This window comes from Oncorhynchus nerka, linkage group LG13 (assembly GCF_034236695.1).
Source record: "Oncorhynchus nerka isolate Pitt River linkage group LG13, Oner_Uvic_2.0, whole genome shotgun sequence".
Classification (NCBI taxonomy): Eukaryota; Metazoa; Chordata; class Actinopteri; order Salmoniformes; family Salmonidae; genus Oncorhynchus; species Oncorhynchus nerka.
The window spans coordinates 37,498,181-37,519,505 of record NC_088408.1 but is presented as its reverse complement, the minus strand read 5'-3'; the positions used below and the strand labels follow the sequence as shown (position 1 = coordinate 37,519,505).

Sequence of the window (21,325 nt, the reverse complement as noted above, 5' to 3'; positions counted from 1 at the left end):
TTGGACAGCGCTAACCATAGGTGGCGTTGTGCAACCGACAGCATTGCCAAAGATTTCCCAACCATCTGAGCATTGCCCTGAAGGCATTGGATGATCAGGTCTGTAACTGTAGCCAGTTTTTTCATGGTCTCAGCGTCATAGTTTGTGGAGAGGCGTTCCTGCAGCTCCTTCTGATGCAAGGCTAGTATCGCTGCTGAATTGCTTAGCCTGTCGGCTGAAGCAGTGCTTTCATGTGTCCTTTTTAGATGCCCTGCATCATTTGTTATGCAGCTCTTGGCCTGAAATGTGTTGGAGAGAAGCAGGCAGAACAAGCAAAGCAAATGATTTGTCCATACGGGAGAAATATCTAAAAGCATTCTCATCTGTTCCATGAACTGTAGCTAAGCGAGTGCATATGCTTGGCACGGCAGGGGTTCGGTCATTTGGCATGCTCCAGTCTTTGAACAAAGGGATGCATGTCTTAGTCTTTGAAGAACTGAATTCATCAAACTTGGGTGCGGGCCCCATGACAGTATCATTTCAAATCCAAAGTGCTGGAGTACAGAGCCAAAACAACAACAAAAAAATAGTAATTGTCCTAATACTTTTGGAGCTCACTGTATGTGTCGCTAATTTAGCTAGCTAGCTAGGAGCTCATTTCTGAGGTAACGGGATAGACCCGAAGCTAGCTAACACACAAAGATGGAAATGCCAGACAAAAATAAATAAAAGTTAGCTAGTATAGGCACGCACAATAACGAGAGAGGAGTAGATTTGATAAAAAATCACCTCAGGCACCTGCTCGGGTTGTTGAAAAATCGAAATTCCGTAAAAAAGTAATCCGAAGGGGATTCATATTAATCGCGTAATGTAAAATATATAAATGTGAGAGTGAAGAAAAGACAGTATGTTATGCCACACCATCTTTTATAGTGACAGGTCCCATGGTACAGTAAGGGTGTGGCGTGACTGTAAACATATTTGATATGCATCTCAATCACACAGTGTGAAGGGGAAGGAGTTCCCATAGGTCGTTTGGTGACCCGTTACGAAAATGAAAGAGAACAATACTTGCATGCTCTCTCACTCAGTAAAAGTTCAAAACAACCCCTTCCTTATAAGGAGCTTCAAAGTGGCATCTCATTCGGAGAAACAACCAAGTATGGAATGATGTGTGAAATGTCAAATGACTAATTATGGTGAATGTTGACCGGGGTCTCTCATGCTTTAATTCGGGTAACTCCGAGGGGGCTAGAAGTGGTGGCCCACAGTGTTGCACAAGGAGAGGCCTTGTGGAAAACTCAATGACTGTTAGCTAGCTGCACATGCACCCCTCACTGTGCTATTTTTCTATGTCTGCCAAGGATAAAAACATTATTCTGAACACTTTGGGTCAGGGCTTTATCGAATTACATCTAGCTCCCCTTTGGTTTTTCCCACACATGTCCCTAATATACTTCCAACACATGATTTGGGTTGGGCTAACTAATACCCTCTCTGACAGTACTGCCAATATACTGACCAAAAACATTTTCAAACTGTAGCCAAAACAGGATACCTCATTTATTAATGTAGCCCACACAACTTTCATCCTGCATGGCTGCCTCCAACTTCTTCTCATATCACTCAGGGAGTTGGAAGGTGAGTAATCATCGGTGTTGTCGTCGAGTCACTAAACCTCGAGCCCGAGTCAAGTCCCCTGTGCTTGAGTCAGAGTCGAGTCACGATACCCTATGGCTGAAGTACGAGTCGAGTACAAGTCACCAATGGTCAAGTCCACCAATTTATAATAGATCTTATTATACAATTGTTTCTAGTCGCCACCGATGGCAGTATATCGCCACTCCCTCATGAAAAAAACAACTATTGTACTAGTTAGTCATTACCTCACAAGTTCTACACAATACCTGTTTAACTACTTATTTACTACATATATGAATGGTAAATCCGGCTCTCAGCTAATTTTTTGTAATCGCCCACTGATATTTCTGTAGGTTTTTTATTGCAGAGTAAAATCTAAAGGGAGACTTGTCATAACCTGGCGAAGTGATGCAGGGGAGAAGTTGGAGGTGGGTAGAGCGAGACGACAAATTCAAAGACAACACATTTGTCTATAATCAAGGGGGTACAAATAGCTAGACTGTTGTTTTACCATTAAACTCAATGGTAGTGTTGTTTTCAATTCCTTAAACAGTTTGTGTTTCCTAACCAGGCAAAACGAAATAGTAGGCTGGTGACTGGTGGTTATGGGGAATCAAGAGAGTCGCCTCTGCGATGTGTAGCCTATGATTGCCGGAGCAGAGCTTGCCTGCCCACAACCCTCACCAGCTGATATAAACTACGTGTGCTGGGTGTGGCGTGGCCTTTCACTGCCAGATAACAGAACCCTTGTTGCTCTGCGCATCCAGTGCTGCTAATATTTTCCTTACCATAGTACCCTATCTAGTCCAAATACAAGTCGCGAGAAACCACTGGTCGAATCCAAGTCAAGTCAGAAGTCATGAAAATCTGGACTCCGTCCTGACTACAACACTGGGTATCATGCTATTTCAGTTTCAGTTGAGAATGTTCCTTTAATGTAAAAAAATTACTTATCTAGAACGTGGTTACAATATTCTCAGAATATACAATGGTCTAGATGCGTTTTAAGAACATTCATGTGTCTGAGGGTTGCAATTGTGGGAATATTTGTTAGCTGGGTACATTTATTTTCTGTACAAAAGCTGGGAAAAAAACTAGTAAAAAAAAGGTTCAAATATGGACAAACATGGGGGGGGGGGGGGATCATTCACCTGCCCATTAATAAACAGAGAGGGCGGTGGGGTACAAGTCAAACCAAAATATAAATATACTTATAGAACGTTACTGACTGGGGACTTAGTTATGATGTGTGTATGGAGATTGATTTGGAAAATGCTGTCTAGACCTAAATACAGAATGTTGCCCTATAGGAATCGAGCAGTTCAGGCTGAAATGTTTTATTATTCATAATGAGCAGTGTTCTCAGGTTATGTAACACTGTGTTACTTCCAGGTAATTAGGGTAAACATCCCAGGATATTCCTGTAATGTCAGGGCCGAGTCCCTAGTGCTGCTCTCTCAGAAATGGGTGGTGTTGGGGTAGTAGGGGCCACAGTGACAGGTATCAGGGCGGTCCAATTCCATTTAAATTTAGTCAATTCATGAAATTAACTAACATTTATTTTTCAAAGAGGATTTTCCAATTCAGTATATGGATGGGGAAATGGAATTGGCCTCAACCCTGTTCCTCTCCCTCTCTCATCATCGGTGTCTGCTCCTCTCCTTGTCTTTAGACTTCTTGGGTGAGCGACTGCGGCTCCTCTCTGGGCGGTGCTTTTCACGGGACTTGCTGTGCTTGTGGTGGCGGTCTCTTTCCCTGGAGCGTGAATGCTGCCGGTCTGTCTTTTTCTCCCGCCTGGGCTCCTCACTGTTCCACTGTAGGTATAACATAGGGAGAGAAACAGGTTTGACAAAGGTTCAAGATAAATCTTTGGTGGTGCTGAAACAAAGCTCTGTGGAATGACTCAGTATACCTCAAGTGACTAGTGTCACAACTGCTGAAATGACAAGCCATTCCCAAATTACATGAGTCATGCTTATTCTAATGCTCTTACTGAACATTCTTGTGAAAATATATGTGCCCACCACAAGGAAAACAATTAGTTCAAAAGCCATTTTCGGGCGACCTTGGATTTCTTGGATTTCCTGGTGTCCTCGTCATCTGAGTGATCGTGTTTCTTATCCTTGTGTTTCTTCTCAGCATGCCGATGGCTTGTTCCTTCTTCCTCTTCCTCTAAAAGCAGGTCGTATTTGGAGCTTTTGGGAATGTTTAGAAAAACTTGAGGAAGTAAAGTGTGCAATTCCAAGTTTGCCAAGTCTTTCAGAGAAATGTCTTCACAATAGTTTACCTCTCTCTGTCCTGCCAGCTATGTGAAATGGTGCACAGTTGAGTTTAAGTATTTTACACTTGAACTCATATTCTCCTCTACATATTGAATAGCAAATATAAACACATTTAAGGATACTCCTGCTTAGGTTTGACTTTATCCTTAAGAGCTAATTTGGATCCCGCGTCTTTTTCATAGGCCTTGAAGTCATCCTTGGTATACTTTCCACCTAGAAAACAAAAGACCCATGTGAAGTTCTCTACTTAGCAGAGGTGAATGGCAATCCTTTAGTTAGGGCTTAATTGAGTCTCTGAAAGTATACATAACACATACTTTATGGATCACACAAAACCTTTAAATAAAAGTCCAAGTGAGTTGTTTTAATAAGTGTTTACCTTTGCCTTTCCATTTGATCTTTGAAACAGACTGGCTGAAGTCCACGTGTATGCGCCTGTCATCTATGAGCACATTGTCCATCTTGAAGAAGGCCTTTTCACAGTCCTCCTCCTGTGCACAGAAAGGACATCAATTGCATCTAAAAGAGGGTCATGTGAGCCCTTATGGATCCAGTGAACAAGGGAATTAATTTCAGTAAACAAAACCATATGACCATTCAAATGAATTAATTTGTACACTCTCAATTCTGACTAACTGGCGCCATCTATTGATATTTTGCACAACCGCACTTGAATTGTTCAAAAAGGAATCTCTATCTTTATATTTCTGTCTTGATTTGTATGCTGAACAAAAATATAAACGCAGCATGCAACAATTTGAACGATTTTACTGAGTTACAGTTCATATAAGGAAATCAGTTAATTTAAAATAATTTATTAGGCCCTCATCTATGGATTTCACAACTGGGCAGGGGTGCAGCCATGGGTGGGCCTGGGAGGGCATAGGCCCACCCACTGGGAAGCCAGGCCAAGCCAATTAGAATGAGTTTTTCCCCACAAAAGGACTTTATTACAGACAGAAATACTCAGTTTCATCAGTGCCTGGGTGGTTGGTCTCAGACGATCTCGCAGGTGAAGAAGCTGGATGTGGAGGTCCTGGGCTGGCGTGATTACATGTGGTCTGCAGTTGTGAGGCCGGTTGGACGTACAGCCATATTCTTTAAGATTTAGTTGGAGCTGGCTTATGGTGGAGAAATTAACTTTCAATTCTCTGGCAACAGCTCTGGTGGACATTACTGCAGTCAGCATGCCAATTGCACAATTGCAAAACTTGAGACATCTGTGGCATTGCATTGTGTCAAAACTGCACATTTTAGAGTGGCTTTTAATTGTCACCAGCACAAGGTGCACCTGATCATGCTGTTTAATCGGCTTCTTGATATGCTACACCTGTCAGGTGAATGGACTATCTTGGCAAAGGAGAAATGCTCACTAAAGGGGATGTAAACAAATTTGTGCACAACATTTTAGAGAAAAGCTTTTTGTGAGTACGGAACATTTCTGGGACCTTTTACTTCAGCTCATGAAACATTGGACCAACACTTTACATGTTGCATTTATATTTTTGTTCAGTGTACTTATGAACATGAGTGGAGCAATGTTCAACTTTTATTTCCATGCATAATCAAAATAGGGCTAAAATGATTTTATGATAACTCATGGTACCATAAAGCAATCACGTGAAAACCAAACCAATACACACCTTTTCAAACTCGATGAAAGCATAGCACAGAGACTCTCCTGACTTCCAGTCTCTGATGATCTCACAGCTGTAGCAAATTAAGAACATGTTAATCATGGTACAGTTCACCAACATTCAATATTTAAATGGGTTAGGACTAGGTCTATTTAAAATTAAATATGTATCGTAATGTTATGAGGCCAGTATATGGAAATAGACAGGGTCTATTTTACCACTTAATAAGTCCGAAGCGGGAGAAAATGATCTCCAGGTCTTCATCTGTGGTCACAGGGTTCAGCTTACACACAAACAGCACATTCTCAGGAGGTTTCACTTCCGCATCAGGGAGATCACCCACCTACACAAGCACATACACACGTCAAACCACAAAACTCTTATAAAACCAACATATGTTTACAACACTAATATGTTCACTAGCTAATTAACTACTACAGCAGAAGTAATGTTGGGTTCTTCAACAGCAATCTGTACAAACAAGTGGTAATGTTGAGTGTTACAAAATCCCTTCTGCCATCCTGAAAATATGGACATCCTCTACAAGGTGAAGTGGACCGAACCCCTCTCACCATCTCCAGCAGGATAGCCTGTGTCTTGGCCTCCTTCTCCTTCAGCAGCTCATCCAGCTCCTCAGCCTTCTTCCCATCTGTGTCGTTGATCACTTCATCAGCTCCAATACGACCACTCTGCACACCAAAGAGGGGCCAGTAAGGTTAGACGTCAGAAGTTGCATCGTTCATTGTTTTCTGGTACTGAAGACAATAATGAACTAATTTAAACCTGTTTGATTTTATATTAAAGTAATATCGTTTACAATACTTTTGCTCTGAAAGGAAGATATGCATTGCTTTTAATTCAACGGTACAGAAAGTGTCCAGTCACATACATCCAGCTGTTCCTTGGTAGGCTCAGGGGAGCGGTCAGGCACGGGCAAGTCAGCAGGGTCATCGAAAGGGTCTTCCAGGATCACAGTGTGGTTTATTCTGCAATAACAAAACAAGTATCATACCTATTTTCTCTCCACCTTATACTGGGATGTCTATCTGAGTAGGTAATTTTATTGACACCACTGTAGCAGGGTTTACTTTTGGAAAATGTGCCGCCGGACATAAAAAATAAATTACAATATGCAACTTTTTGGGCGACCTGACCAAATTTGCATAGAAATGTGAGTTATAGATCTGTCATTGAAAGCAAGTCTAAGAAGTAGTAGATCTGTTCTGTGTGTGCTATTTCTATGCTTCCCATTCAAGTTTCATTTTAGAGAGTGTTTTACTTTCGGTTTTGTACATCAGCTTCAAACAGCTGAAAATACAATATTTTTGGTTATGGAAAATATATTTTACAGCGGTTTAGATGGTACAATGATTCTCTGCACTATACTTGCTTGTTTTGTCACAAAATGAAATTCGGCCAACTTTTTGCAAATTGGAAATGATTTCTGCATATTGCACCCTTAATTTACCAGACATTTGATAAATTTACCGGACCCATACACATTGGGTGCGTAACCTGATTAGGGCGTCCACTCACAGTGGTCAGACTGACAGAAATCGCATTTAGATGAAAGTAATTCATATTAACAGAACATGGAAGTCGAGGATGCAACGATGTGCGGTCCTTCTTACCAAATTCTGATGCGCACTTTAAAGATGTTAGAACAACTGTCCACATTTACTTTTCATCAGTCAACAAGATGAGTAACGAACAGCAACATCTCTAGCCCATGTCAATCTACACTGAACAAAAATATAGTTACAGTTCAGTTCAGGCATGACTCCAACACCCTCATCAAGTTTGCCGTTGACACAACATTGGTAGGCCTGATCACAGACAACGATGAGACAGCCTATAGGGAGGAGCTCAGAGACCTGGCCGTGTGGTGCAAGGACAACAACTTCTAAAATATGTCAAAGACTCCAGCCACCCTATTCATAGACTGTTCTCTCTGCTGCCGCAAGACAAGCGGTACCAGAGCGCCAGGTCTAGGTCCAAAAGGCTTCTAATCAGTTTCTACCCCCAAGCCACAAGACCCTTGAACAGCTAATCAAAGGGCTACCCAGACTACCTCTTTCACGCTGCTGCTACTCTGTTTATTATCTATGCATAGTCACTTTAACTCTACCTACATGTACATAATACCTCAATTACCTCAATTAACCGGTGCCCCCGCACATTGACTCTGTACCGGCACCCCCTGTATAGAGCCTCGCTATTGTTTTTTTTACTGCTGCTGTTTTATTATTTGTTACTTTTATTTGACATTTTTTACTTAACACTTTTTCTTAAAACGGCATTGTTGGTTAAGAGCTTGTAATGAAGTATTTCATTGTATTCGGCGCATGTGACAAATTCAATTGATTTAAACGAAATCAGTAAATTGAAATAATTGACAGCATGCCAATTAAAAACTCCCTCAACTTGAGACATCTGTGGCATTGTGTTGTGACACAAAACGGCACATTTTAGAGTGGCCTTTTATTGTCCCCAGCACAAAATGTAATGATCATGCTGTTTAATCAGCTTCTTGATATGCCACATCTGTATACTGTATGTGTATTGTGTATTGATAAATAAGATGCATAACAAATATACAGTACACATGCACCAATTTAATTTGACTAAGTAATGCAAATGAACCTATAGACCAATAAGAATGACCAGTCAAATGTATTTATATCGACAGGTATTTACATCAATAAATAGGCCAAAAAACATGATTTTTTATAAAAAATCCCTTTGCAAAATAATGATTTTTAGCCTATTAATTCATAGAAATACCAGTCGATGTAAATACATTTGTCTGGTCATGCTTATCGGTATATAGGTTAATCTGTCTGGTGCCAATTTTATTTATCGGCTTTTCTATTTATTTATTTTAAATTGACCCAAAAGCAGGCTATTACCGTCTAACGGAAACCCTGCACTCTTGCTATTCATGGAACCGTGAGTGTTTATTATATTTTTTTTGTATAAAATTCTATTCTAATCTCCCTCTAAAATGGCTACATTAAAATATGATTAAAGGAAATTCAATTTGCTGACCTGATATCCTGAAAAGGGATGAAATCCTTGTCAACGAAGGTCTCATTGATCTTGGCCAAGACGTCCATACCCTCTGACACCTCTCCGAACACAGTGTGGACCCCATCCAGGTAGTCCAAGTTCTCACCAGTGGTGATCAGGAACTGGGGACCACGGAGAATGTTACAGCACAAATAAAATATTTCAGATGCTTTCCATCTGTCCTACTTGAATCTGTAGGCTAACATTGTGGCTTTCAAACTGATAGCAGTTAAATACTGAGGAGGTGGATGGCAGTTTTACCAACCTGAGAACCATGTTGGTCACTGCCATTGTTCACCATGGACACCATCCCCTTCTTTCTGTGTTTGATCCGTGGGTTTTTCTCTGCATCATAGAAGCGGGCCTGGTCTCCATATAGTTTGCTGAGGGTATAGAAAATAAATCATCAACATTCCTGTGAGATATAAACAACAGCTGTGATGATGATTTTGGACAATGCTGTTTATGCTAAGGAAGAGGACTGACCCATAGACAGATTCTCCACCACGGCCAGTCCCAGTGGGATCTCCAGTCTGCACAATAAAATCTCTCTGGACATTGTGGATGAGGCAGTAATTGTAGAATTTGATTTTGCATAACTTCAGGAAATTCAGGGATGCTAGAAAAAAAAGGAGCTGATCATCATTATGAGAACACATCACATTCATAAGACATTAGGATTTCCTTTCCCTGAGTTTCAATTGTTCATGATTGCGCCACATCAACACAGAGTGAACTGTCAGATTATTTTCCCCAAAATAATCTATCTTTTTAAATGTTTGTTAGCTAGCCGAAATATAACATTAACAGGTAGCATTTGCTATCGCTGGGTAAATGAATGGTTGGCTATCTTGTTACCTAGCACTTGCTAGCAGCAACTTAAAAGGCGATATTTGACTTTCTGAGAAGTTTTAATTATTACGAAATGTAGGCTGTGTTACCAAATGTTAGCATCGGATGTGTTGGTGCATGTTTTCTTACTTTTAGGCCTTTCTTCTGTAAATAAATCAATGACGATATCACCCAAAGTTGTTTCAAGAAGAACCGCCATGTTTGCAGGGTGACTGCGCAGCTGCGCACGCGCTCTTGTTTGGTTCCGGTGTAACTTGGGGGTGTTGTGGGTTTCCACTAGTTACCACAACCACAAAGTCAGAACGTCTATATGGTAAAAATGTACGAAAACAAAAATATTTTTGTTGTTGTCTTATTTTAAGGTTAGGATTGGGTATAAGGTTAGCCACGTGATTAAGTTAAGGATTAGGTTTAAAATCACATTTTAAGAATATAAATCGTAGAAATAGGCGGAGTTTATGACTTTGTGGCCGTGGTAACGACCGTGTTGTTGTTTCCTTTGATCAGATTGAAAATAAGTTTCCTGCAAAATATTTTTCAACGACCGCTAGAAGATGGCGATGAAACGAACATCAAGTTATTCTCTATTTTTTCTGTTTATGTCGTTTATTTTAGCTGAGTCTGCACCTCGACAGTTGAACACGGTTGGAGACAAATTTACCACGGTACTAGACTAGATAGCTATACAAAAAATGTTTTATAAAAATAAATTAGTCTAGATAACGTCAACTGTTAGCTGGTCAAATCAACAAGGTAACGTTAGTCTTAACTATGTTTACCTACTGTGCTGAATGCAGCTAACTAGCGAGTCAACTAATATTGGTAGGTAACTAGCTGGCTAATGATGCTAACGTTACCTTTGTTGCTATCTGACTCACTGCAGCTAGCTAACTAGCTAATGTTTATGTTTTTATCCAGGTAGCATGAGAACAATACAAGCCAGGTAGAATGCCCTGAAGTGTCACTCACTGGTCCTGATGTTTTGGTGAATAATGTTATTTACCTAGCTAGCTAATGTGTATATCATGTTCCTCTTTCCCATTCATGATTCTCACACAGGAAAGCATTCTGATCAATGTGACCGCAGGGACATTGGATGACACACAGGTGCCGGAGTCCAACAACTTGCAGGTAAGCTATATACTCTGAAGTTGTCTATTAATAAGCGTATTGGATAATAACATAATTAAATCAATACATTTGACCTTTTCAGATCAACCTGAATATTTCAGTGGATGAAGAACAGGTGCTCATCAATGACATCCCTGTGGAGTTGTCAGGGGTGACTAGGTTGAACTGCCAGGCCTTGCTGTGTGAGTAGTGAAAATGCTTCTGCTGCTTACAGAACTGCATTATGCACCTGATTAATACAGCTTTTTTACTCTGTTTACAGTGGATACCATCAATGGAACCAGTGAATTTGAATCTGGTGACTATGTGTCCACTGTCACCCGGGTGATGGTGAGCCAGAATCGCCTGTGGAGTGATTCAGAAGAGGTGGTGGCTCTCCAGGTGTTCAGCGAGGTCATTGAGATGGAGGGGAAAAAGGTCAAGTTACTTGATGGAGAAAAGGACAATAAAATAATTGTGTTAGGATATTTGTCACAGCTAAAGGATCATATTTTCACCATGGTGGGTGGTACAATGATGGTAAATATGTGATCTTATGGCTTTTGTGTCCTTTTCTATCACTTAGGTCCAGCAGCCAGAAATGTGCGAAGTGAAGATACTGATGAGCCCCAATTTCCAGAAGCTTGCTCAGTATACCAACACCTACCCCATTGGACACAGTGAGATCTTCAGGATCCCAAGGGAAAATGATGTGGTCATCACAGATCCAACAAATCCTAAAAAAGGTATGCAAGAATAACTATTTTCGTTCTCGTACTTTTACATGAAAAGGACAAGTTATCTCAATTCCATTACTAAAGTAGTGGTCCTAAATTAGTTTGTGAACGGTAATGTTCCACTTCCTTCTGCTCAGCTGAAGACCAAGTGATGTCCCATACCACCATTCATTACCCTCTGAAGCATGCTGACACCACCCAGGAGGAGATTGCTGCCCCAGGCAAGCTCCCAGAGACTCCCCTCCGCATGGACCCAGACTTGCTGTATGATAACAATGATGAGGATGATGACTTGGGAGGGCTGTCGGATGAAATGCGGACAGAGGCACCGCTCAAAGAATCCATCTCCTCTTACAGTGTAAGTAAATTGGACATCAGATCCAAATCAAATCCACAAAATACATTTTCTAGAATGTGCTCGGAATGTGCTTTGAAGTTTGAATCTGTTTGCAGGCCATGTGTCGATGGGTGGAGGAGGTGAGGGACCGCCTGCGACGCTTCTGGTCTGAGTCCTTGCCCCTGTTCTTCTTGATCATGTGGGTGGTGGTGATTGGTGTGGTTGGGTCAGCGGTCATTGTCAAGATCCTGGACATGCTCTTCCCAACATGTGAACACAAGTATGTTTTCACATAGGTCCTGTTGTGCCTGCTTACATGATTGTTGTAGAATTAAATGAAACATTGCCAGGTCAGTATGCAGGATTTGTCATTGACCACACCTTACTGCCAAGACCATTTGAGGCACATCAGTCGCATCTTTTCTTAATGTGGCAATCAGCAGTAGAAACAAAAGTGTTTTCCCCACCCCTGTTTTGGTAAAAAGCTGAGGGATGGCTAGAGAAATGTAACCACACTCAAATTCAGACAAAGGTATGGATGCAAGGACTGAACATCCATGCTAATGCTATCAAAATTAGTTTGAACCAAACATTGGAGTATACTTTGGGTTCTGATAGGGCACGACAGCTGAACTAAGCACATCTTTTTCAAGAATCAATGGGTACATATATTAATGATTGAAGTTTAAAATTGTAAGTAGCACTGCTGATTGCCCCCTTTTAAGTGATTTTTACTAGGTAAATTAATGTTGTACTTTTTCCTCTAGGGGAATTTTCCATTTAAATCCTGTGACTCTGATGCCTGAAGATGAGAAACACACCCTGCTAGAGAACATTGAAATAGAGGCAGAGGAAAAAGCCTTAAATGAAAACTGAAGACTGATGAAGTGGAGTGAGTCTGATTGCAGCTGTTGACAACAAGGCATGTGGTTAGAGAAACCATAATCTTTTTGTAGCACTTAAACATGCATTGCATACACATTATTTGCTTTATACCCTCTACTCAAAACATGAATCTGTTAATACTGCAAGCAGATCATACTAATGGACCTAGCTACCTACTGCACACTGTTACTTTTAATATTATGATTGTGTTACCTCAAGTTACAATATTACTTTGTGTTAAGAAGTTTGGATATACAGGTAGCCTAGCGGTGAAGTGTTGGGCCAGTAACCTGAAAGGTAGCTGGTTTGAATCCCCGAGCTGACTGTGAATATGCCAATGTTCCCTTGGGCAAGGCACGTAACCCTAATTGCTCATGTAAGTCGCTCTGGATAAGAACGTCTGCTAAATGACAAATGTAAATATACCACACGTTAATATCGATTTCTTATTGGTTTATTTAGTTATTGCTCAGTTCATATTTTATCATTCTGACTGGAGGATTGAACTGAGGATTTGGTTTGTCTGCATGCAAGACAAACAGCTTTTACTGTTTTTTTGAGCCAGTACATATGTCAAGGCCTCACCTATACATTCATTGTAAAAGGATCAAAAACGGAAAAAAATATTGAATGTTGCTATTGCATTTTGACTAAGATCGACTCTTGGCTGCAGTAAAGTTCATAAAATGGACAGGAAGGCCTAGTCTTGCACCCATAAGTGGAGTGCAGAATGATCAAATATGAAATCTAACCATTTCAATTGTTCGAGAAGACAGTTCCTACAGTGGCGTGACCTCAGAGGCATATTCAATATGGCCCTCTGTCACAGAAGATAGACCTAGAAACTATAGCATGGACATGAACTGGAGAAGAGATTCATTTCCAGTCTTTACATTCCAATTATGTTCACTCTGGAAACATTGCACTCACAGAATAAGCCCCCGCTACTTTAATAAATGCCTGTTTGTATGCATTTGAACTGAATATGGTTAACGGATGTTCTTTGCAATTAATGAAAATGGTGACACTTATGACCTTTTTTTATAAAGCGCATCTTGTCTCAATATAGTTAAACCTACTCTTCTCCCAGTAGCATATTGGCTGGTTTGCCTCAAAGGCATAACCAAAATATAATTGTATCAATGTGATTCAAGGCTAGGCTCCTGGTTGACGTATGCATGGCATTGAATGGGGCCTTGGCACATTGACTTTCTGCCTCAGCAGAACTTGCAGGAGAGGCCGTAGTAGTGAATGCAGTTGGCGGTCACAGAAACCGCTTCATAGAAGGAAGCTGCATGCTGATTTGAACTTCAGTGAATGGGTGAAGAACGTAAGTTATTTTACCTTTTTGTTGCTTCTATGGTGCCTCAAATCCATTTCAGTCTTGTGTTGTACTGAAGCATGGGAGCATGACTTGTGTGCATAATGTATTTTCATTCTAATCAAACTACATTGAATTCCCAAATGCTGCTCAATAAATGTGTTTCTGTAATGTTCGTGACATTCACGCTACACAATACAGCCAGGTTACATGCAAATAAAGCACATGGAAGCCTTGTCAATGCAAGTAATATTGGACTTTTATAGCTTTATTAAGACATGGTTAGTGTTCTGATTGGTATATAAATTCACATCCACAAAATGTGGGTAGAACCAGTTGATTCCCTAAATACATATTTAGAAATTAAATCAAGGTCATAAAAAATGTTTTCTGGTAGTGTATCTTTGATTAACTGATAGCAGTAGCACATTGATAAAACCCAAAGACACTGGATACTTTGGTAGCAAAGGAGTTAAATTGAAATAGAAAGGACCATAGAATTTGCTGTCATGAGACCTGGTAGTGCAAATGAATGAACTAACTTAACAGCTAATCTACTAGTGTAAATTGAGCTATAATAAAACACAAATCAGAGAATCATTTGGTTTTCAACAGTCTTTGTTCCAGCACTCCTGGGCCTTTATAGAACAGCTTACTTAGGTGCATGGTTACCCTACTTTAAGGCATTTCGCATCACCTAGCCTAAGATAAATCATTTACAAAGAAAGGGAAACCATTACAGTTAAATTATTGTTCCCAGAATATCAACTGAGCATCCCACCAAATCCCCTGCAGGCTTCCTGATTAACTCTCAGCAGGAGCCAAACTCTTCAATCCACTTCTCATACTTCTCTAGATCGGACGCCGATACAGACTTGGACACTTTCTTCAGAGAAGACTCAAAGTCCTCCATGGTGGTGGGCATGTGCATCTCGGCTCTGGAAATGTTACGGATCTCCTCTGGCGTCAGCCCCTCGATCCTTCGCCGCATGGCCATCAGAGAGGCGTCCCTACAGATGTAATGGACAGTGTTTACTAAAGGCAGTGGAACACACCTGACTTTACTCTCATATCACATAAGGTGAAGAGTGGTTCATTTCACCATTATTTCCTAATTGAAGAGGCATCTCGTTTTCAAATCAGTGATAGTCTCAGCTGAATTATTGTATTTGAACAAATACGCAAGAGTTTATTTATGACTGGTTTTTGTTCGCTTAAAAAAAAAACTAAACCTGAAAAGATAAGGCCTTACCTGCACACATTGGTGATGTCTGCTCCTGAGTAGCCCTCACTCTGCTCTGCTATCTTTGCCATATCCACATCATTGGCCAGCTCCAGCTCCTTTAGGTTGATCCTCAGCAGCTCCACTCTGCCCTTGGCTGCAGAGAAAACAAGCCATAGTCACACCATTGTGAACATAAATATATATATTTCAGGAAAACCGTGGTCCAATGATTGTTGACCTGAAGGCAGAGGGATGTAGATTCTCTTCTCCAGACGTCTCCTCAGAGCCTCATCGATGTCCCAGGGAAAGTTAGTGGCTGCCAGCACCATCACCATCTTAGAGGGATCCTCATTATCTGATGCTCCCCCCACACCTAAACAGCATAAAATCAAAAATCGATATTATCACTGCTATGTATTTAGGGTACAATCTATTGGGCAATAAACATTGTTGTAGAGACATGAAGTGCATGTACCAGTCGTGCATGCACCAATGACTCGGTCTATAAAAAAAGTGGTCAGATGAAGCAGATGCTAAACTACAGGACTGTTTTCCTATCAGACTGGAACATGTTCCGGGATTCTTCCGATGGCATTGGGCAGTACATCACATTAGTCACTGGCTTTATCAATAAGTGCATCGAGGACGTCGTACCCACCGTGACTGTACGTACATACCGCAACCAGAAGCCATAGATTACAGGCAACATTCGCACTGAGCTGAAGGGTAGAGCTGCCGCTTTCAAGGTGCGGGACTCTATAAACAGGAAGCTTACAAAAAATCCTGCTATGCCCTGCGACGAACCATCAAACAGGCAAAGTATCAATACAGGGCTAACATTGAATCTTACTACACCGGCTCCGACGCTCGTCTTATGTGGTAGGGCTTGCAAACTATTACAAACTACAAAGGGAAGCACAGCCATGAACTGCCCAGTGACACGAGCCTACCAGATGAGCTAAATAACTTCTATGCTCGCTTCGAGGCAAGCGCCAGCTGTTCCGGACGACTGTGATCACGCTCTCCGTAGCCGACGTGAGTAAGACCTTTAAACAGGTCAACATACATAAGGCTGCGGGGCCAGACGGATTACCAGGACGCGTGCTCCAGGCATGTGCTGACCAACTGGCAGGTGTCTTCACTGACATTTTCAACATGTCCCTGATTGAGTCTAATACCAACATGCTTCACGCAGACCACCATAGTCCCTGTGCTGAAGAACACAAAGGCAACCTGCCTAAATGACTACAGACCCGTAGCACTCACGTCCATAGCCATGAAGTGCTTTGAAAGGCTGGTAATGGCTCACATCAACACCATTATCCCAGAAACCCTAGACCCACTCCAATTTACATACCGCCCAATCAGATCCACAGATGATGCAATCTCTATTGCACTCCACACTGCCCTTTCCTACCTGGACAAAAGGAACACTTATGTGAGAATGCTATTCATTGACTACAGCTCAGCGTTCAAAACCATAGTGCCCTCAAAGCTTATCACTACGCTAAGGATCCTGGGACTAAATACCTACCTCTGCAACTGGATCACCCCCAGGTGGTGAGGGTAGGTCGCAACACATCCGCCACGCTGATCCTCAACACTGGAGCGCCCCAGGAGTGCGTGCTCAGTCCCCTCCAAACACAACTAGACAGTCGTGAAGAGGGCACGACAAAGCCTATTCCCCCTCAGGAGACTGAAAAGATTTGTCATGGGTCCTGAGATCCTCAAAAGGTTCTACAGCTGCAACATCGAGCGCATCCTGACTGGTTGCATCACTGCCTGGTACGGCAATTGCTCGGCATCTGACCGCAAGGCACTACAGAGGGTAGTGCGTACGGCCCTGTACATCACTGGGGCTAAGCTGCCTGCCATCCAGGACCTCTACACCAGGCAGTGTCAGAGGAAGGCCCTAAAAATGGTCAAAGACCCCAGCCATACACTTTTCTTTCTACTACCGCATAGCAAGCGGTACCGGAGTGCCAATTCTAGGACAAAAAGTCTTCTCAGTTTACCACCAAGCCATAAGACTCTTGAACAGGTAATTAAATGACTACCTGGACTCTGCATTGTGTGCTCCCCCCCCAACCCCTCTTTTTCTGCTGCTGCTACTCTGTTCATCATATATGCATAGTCACTTTAACTATCTATACATTCATGTACATACTACCGCAATTGGGCCGACCAACCAGTGCTCCCGCATATTGGCTAACTGGGCTATCTGCATTATGTCCCATCCACCAACCCCTCTTTTACGCTACTGCTACTCTGTTCATCATATATGCAGTCACTTTAACCATATCTACATGTATATACTACCTCAATCAGCCTGACTAACCAGTGTCTGTATGTAGCCTCACTACTTTTATAGCCTTGCTACTGTATATAGCATGTCTTTTTACTGTTTTATTTCTTTACCTACCTATTGTTCACCTAATAACTTTTTTGCACTATTGGTTAGAGCCTGTAAGTAAGCATTTCACTGTAAGGTCTACACCTGTTGTATTCGGCGCATGTGACAAACTTTGATTTAAATTAATTTGGCCTCCCAATTAAGCAGAGTGGCTGCTGTTACTGTACCATCCATCTGGACCAGCAGCTCTGCCTTCACCCGCCGGCTAGCCTCATGTTCCTCTGACGTTCCTCTGCGGCTGCATATGGAGTCAATCTCATCAATGAATATGGTGGTGGGGGCATAGAACCTGGCCTGTTCAGAGGAGAAAATTAAACACTGAAGAGCCACACCTCAAAAACAGCCTTTTCACATTTTCGTAATATGATGCCGCCGGTTCTCTCTTTCAGGAAGAAAAATGTACTGCACGGGCAGAGGAGCTGATGAGGCAGAACCTTACCATTTCAAATAGAATGCGGACTAGTTTTTCAGACTCTCCTCTGTACTTGGAAGTGAGAGTAGAAGACGAGACGTTAAAGAATGTGGTTCTGCACTCTGTGGCAACGGCTTTGGCCAGAAGAGTCTTTCCTGTGCCTGGAGGACCCACCATAAGCACACCCTAAGAAAATATTGCACATGGATACACCACATATTAGCAACCAATCCAAATAATATATAAATCAAGTGGGCCTCGGGCTTTGATGTATACCTTCCATGGTCTTCGTATTCCTTTGAAAAACTCTGGCATCCACATAGGTAGCACAACAGCTTCTTTCAAAAGCTTTTTTGCTTCTTCCAAGTCTGCAATATCATCCCTATAGGCATTGGGGGGGGAAATATTTCCTGTTAAACAACTCTTACAACGAGAAACATACGTTATATTTTTAGGATAATCCTGGAGGTTAATGATAGCTGTTCAGGGAGGTTAACTGATAGCCAGTCAAACATACCATTTGACATTGGGGTTCTGTGAAATGATGTCTCTCTCCAGGGCCTCAATAAGGTCTTTGTCATATCCTTGTCCGTCAAACCGCTTCACCTCTTTCTCTGAGACTTCAGCTTTGTTCTGCAAGGCAAACATACAGGAAGATTGTCAGCCCTGAGGGGGCTCACTGTGTAGCAGAGGCTCGCTCTATTCCAGGAACCAGACTAACAAGGTGGTGATGATGATTTTAGGTAAACAAAGTGAACAATGTTTGGTCAACAGTGCAAATAGCTTTCAAGTTAAGGTTGGGTAATGCCAGGCAAAGCATTAGACATTTTCCCTGGGACAGTGATCATTTATAAAGTTGAACCTTTATATTTTCGTGTGTTTACAATGAAAAGATAATCCTCCTTGTGGTAGGAGTGGTCTGTGTGTGTATTATGTAAGGGTGTAACAAATAATCTTTCAGTCCCTATTTGAGCCCTTGATGGTATATTGTCATTTACCTTGTCGTCTTTTGGTTTGGCTGGGGGCTCTTTTTTTTCCTTGCCCTTCAAAGGTTTGGCTCGGTCCCCATTGGCCCCACGTGGTGACTGGCGATGCTGAGCCCGCACACCGGCCACACTCAGGCGGTTGTTGTGTGGTTTACTGTCTTTGTAGGGAACCGGGGGCCTCCTAACCGGAAGAGGAGAGGCTCTTTAAGGAAAGAAGGGAATAGTACATCAATCAGCCTAAGCACTCCAAATAATACTTTTAGGTTCAGCTAGTTTGTATCTTAAAAGATGACATTTGGACATCAAGTGGGTACCTTTGTGAGTGCTGAAAGAGCAGGCCACTACCAGGCACTCTGAGCACTAATCTCACTCATATGACTGGATCATTAAGTTATTTTCTTCAGACAAACAGCTTATTCTCCTCCCCTCTTACTAACCAAAGTGCAAACCCCATCCAGATACTAATGCAAAGACATGAAAACAACTTGAATATATTTTCCAAGTAAATTAATGACTGGGTCTCTAAATATATACACTAGAATAGAAATCTGTGTGAAAGGAGTCCATGCTGTACCTGCGCTCTACTTGTACAGGCCATATGTCATTAATGTCATCTTGATTACTTGGTGGTTTGGATGGGGTGGTCTCCAGTTGAAAACTTTCTAGAGTTGTCATTATTTCTTGAACCTGATTGTTTTCTTCGTTTATCTCTTGCCATACCTGCAAATAGATGTCAATAGCAACATTAGAAAGGCACATTTGCTGACCAAAACTCTGTTCCAATCAAACAAACTTAGGTTTAACAATGACTAATGTCATAGATTTTACCTGTTGCCATTTCTGTTGGAAGCTACTGTCCCGTACTGTGAAAAGGTATTTCTTGATTTGTTCAAGTACTCCCCGATAACAAACAATAGCAGAACTGTAGTTCCCAAGCAAAGCGTACTCTCGAGCAAGTTTCACGTTTTCATTGATCTCATGCAGACTCATTCTAGAGAGATGAACATTTTATTAGATTAAAGTGATGTTATAATGCAGTTCTCCCCAGAAGGCATGACAACAGAGATCCTGTAAAACAAAACATTAAATGGCACAAGATGGACAATGAAGATGCCAGCTGTGACAGGGAGTTGAATGATATCGGATTGTTAACTTAGCATAACTTGGCTAGTTTGTTAACTAACACGTTTCAGATGAACGAACGAATATCACAATTTAGAAAATACCAGCAATAAAACTAGCAAAAGTATTTGTTACATAACGTTACTGGCACATAAAAACACATTTCATGTCAAATTAGCAACTACAAACTAACTCCCAAACTTCTTTAGCATGCTAGTTTGCTAGCTACACCCACCTGTTGCATTGATGTAAAAAACAAAAATACGACACAAAAAGTGTAGAACCGCACCCAAGGACTGAAACAAATCGAGTCAAGCGTTTAAAAATGGCAACAACAAAAAAATAAAGTTAATTACATTTCTTTTTGTCTGACAAAAAGAGCTAAAACCACACCGAAACCCGACAACACAACCGCCTATGAACGTTTGAAGCTGTCAACTCAGGCGTCATATCCTGAACTGGAATCAGAAATGGAACTGGCAGCAACAGCAGCATTATTTTAACTCTTTCATATACAACACGTTAAAATACAAATATGGCTTTGACCCTCTTCAACAGACGACACCTTTGGGTGATACCCTCAAACACAACTCTAGACCTCGAAGCGAGTTCCACTGCGTGTTTTCATTGTTCCCCACTAATCAGGGACAGTGGTGTAAATTACTTAAGTAAAAATACTTTAAAGTACTACTTAAGTAGATTTTGGGGGGGTATCTGTACTTTACTAATTTATATTTTTGACATCTTTTACTTTTAGTTCACTGCATTCCTAAAGAAAATAATGTACTCTTCACTCCATACATTTTCCCTGACACCGAAAAGTCAGTGTTACATTTTAAATGCTTAACAGGACAATTCACACACTTATCCCGAGAAAATCCCCGGTTATCCCTACTGCATCTAATCTAGTGGACTCACTAAACTCAAATGCTTTGTTTGTCGATGATGTCTTAGTGTTGGAGTGTGCCCCTGACTATCTGTAATTGGAGTGTGCTCCTGGATATCTGTAATCTGTAATTTAGAAAACAATCGTGCCATCCGATCTGCTTAATATAAGGAGTTTGAAATGATTTATACTTTTACTTTGATACTTAAGTATATTTTAGCAATTACATTTACTTGTGATACTTAAGTATATTTAAAACCACTTTTAAATGTGCCTTTAGAGGCCATGCAATTATATGCTCATCTCTAAAACAAAGGCAATTTAGGTCAAAGAGTACATATTAACAAAATAAATAGAAGGACTACAACTGTACCATAGAGACATAATACGTTAGGGGGAAAACAAAAGGAAATGGTCTAATTCAAGAAAGA

The 21,325-nt window shown here is 41.3% G+C and overlaps 3 protein-coding genes and 1 long non-coding RNA gene across 5 annotated transcripts; 2 read left to right on the top strand and 2 right to left on the bottom strand.

Moving 5' to 3' along the window:
* Positions 1-2,138: 2,138 nt before the first annotated feature.
* Positions 2,139-4,527, top strand: LOC115139489 (uncharacterized). The gene is made up of 3 exons (XR_010465564.1): positions 2,139-2,515; positions 3,293-4,158; positions 4,312-4,527. It is a non-coding gene; the product is annotated as an uncharacterized LOC115139489 (long non-coding RNA).
* Positions 2,533-9,698, bottom strand: ppil4 (peptidylprolyl isomerase (cyclophilin)-like 4). The gene is made up of 12 exons (XM_029676950.2): positions 9,590-9,698; positions 9,095-9,227; positions 8,874-8,991; positions 8,588-8,730; positions 6,429-6,525; positions 6,112-6,228; positions 5,758-5,882; positions 5,546-5,612; positions 4,282-4,393; positions 4,025-4,115; positions 3,686-3,815; positions 2,533-3,434 (listed from the first exon to the last, which is right to left on the bottom strand). Exons 1-12 carry the CDS (start codon positions 9,657-9,659, stop codon positions 3,261-3,263), a joined length of 1,377 nt encoding a protein of 458 aa, XP_029532810.1. The 5' UTR covers positions 9,660-9,698; the 3' UTR covers positions 2,533-3,260.
* Positions 9,699-9,796: 98 nt separating this feature from the next.
* Positions 9,797-14,100, top strand: LOC115139488 (glycoprotein integral membrane protein 1-like). The gene is made up of 8 exons (XM_029676951.2): positions 9,797-10,125; positions 10,520-10,591; positions 10,674-10,773; positions 10,854-11,008; positions 11,157-11,316; positions 11,445-11,665; positions 11,761-11,924; positions 12,412-14,100. Exons 1-8 carry the CDS (start codon positions 10,015-10,017, stop codon positions 12,518-12,520), a joined length of 1,092 nt encoding a protein of 363 aa, XP_029532811.1. The 5' UTR covers positions 9,797-10,014; the 3' UTR covers positions 12,521-14,100.
* Positions 14,101-14,102: 2 nt separating this feature from the next.
* On the bottom strand, positions 14,103-20,577 carry katna1 (katanin p60 (ATPase containing) subunit A 1). Of its 2 annotated transcripts, none has more exons than XM_029676949.2 (11): positions 20,244-20,577; positions 19,715-19,877; positions 19,461-19,606; positions 18,899-19,067; positions 18,418-18,533; positions 18,177-18,282; positions 17,928-18,086; positions 17,656-17,782; positions 15,314-15,448; positions 15,103-15,229; positions 14,103-14,860 (listed from the first exon to the last, which is right to left on the bottom strand). In XM_029676949.2, exons 2-11 carry the CDS (start codon positions 19,874-19,876, stop codon positions 14,662-14,664), a joined length of 1,446 nt encoding a protein of 481 aa, XP_029532809.1. In that variant the 5' UTR covers position 19,877; positions 20,244-20,577; the 3' UTR covers positions 14,103-14,661. The 2 variants fall into 2 exon arrangements, with proteins under 2 accessions (XP_029532809.1, XP_029532807.1); XM_029676947.2 differs by having other exon boundaries at positions 18,899-19,088; positions 20,244-20,574.
* Between the last annotated feature and the right edge of the window lie 748 nt (positions 20,578-21,325).

Coding starts and splice junctions, on each gene's coding strand:
- ppil4 (XM_029676950.2), bottom strand. CDS start 9,659: ATGGCGGTTCTTCTTGAAACAACTTTGGGTGATATCGTCATTGATTTA. Junction 8,731..8,873: donor GTGACCAACATGGTTCTCAG/GTTGGTAAAACT, acceptor CGTGGTCCCCAG/TTCCTGATCACCACTGGTGA. Junction 6,229..6,428: donor CTACCAAGGAACAGCTGGAT/GTATGTGACTGG, acceptor TTTGGTGTGCAG/AGTGGTCGTATTGGAGCTGA.
- LOC115139488 (XM_029676951.2), top strand. CDS start 10,015: ATGGCGATGAAACGAACATCAAGTTATTCTCTATTTTTTCTGTTTATG. Junction 10,592..10,673: donor CGGAGTCCAACAACTTGCAG/GTAAGCTATATA, acceptor TGACCTTTTCAG/ATCAACCTGAATATTTCAGT. Junction 11,009..11,156: donor TTGAGATGGAGGGGAAAAAG/GTCAAGTTACTT, acceptor TCTATCACTTAG/GTCCAGCAGCCAGAAATGTG.
- katna1 (XM_029676947.2), bottom strand. CDS start 19,876: ATGAGTCTGCATGAGATCAATGAAAACGTGAAACTTGCTCGAGAGTAC. Junction 19,089..19,460: donor CCTGTACAAGTAGAGCGCAG/GTACAGCATGGA, acceptor CTTTCCTTAAAG/AGCCTCTCCTCTTCCGGTTA. Junction 18,283..18,417: donor CAGAACCCCAATGTCAAATG/GTATGTTTGACT, acceptor CAATGCCTATAG/GGATGATATTGCAGACTTGG.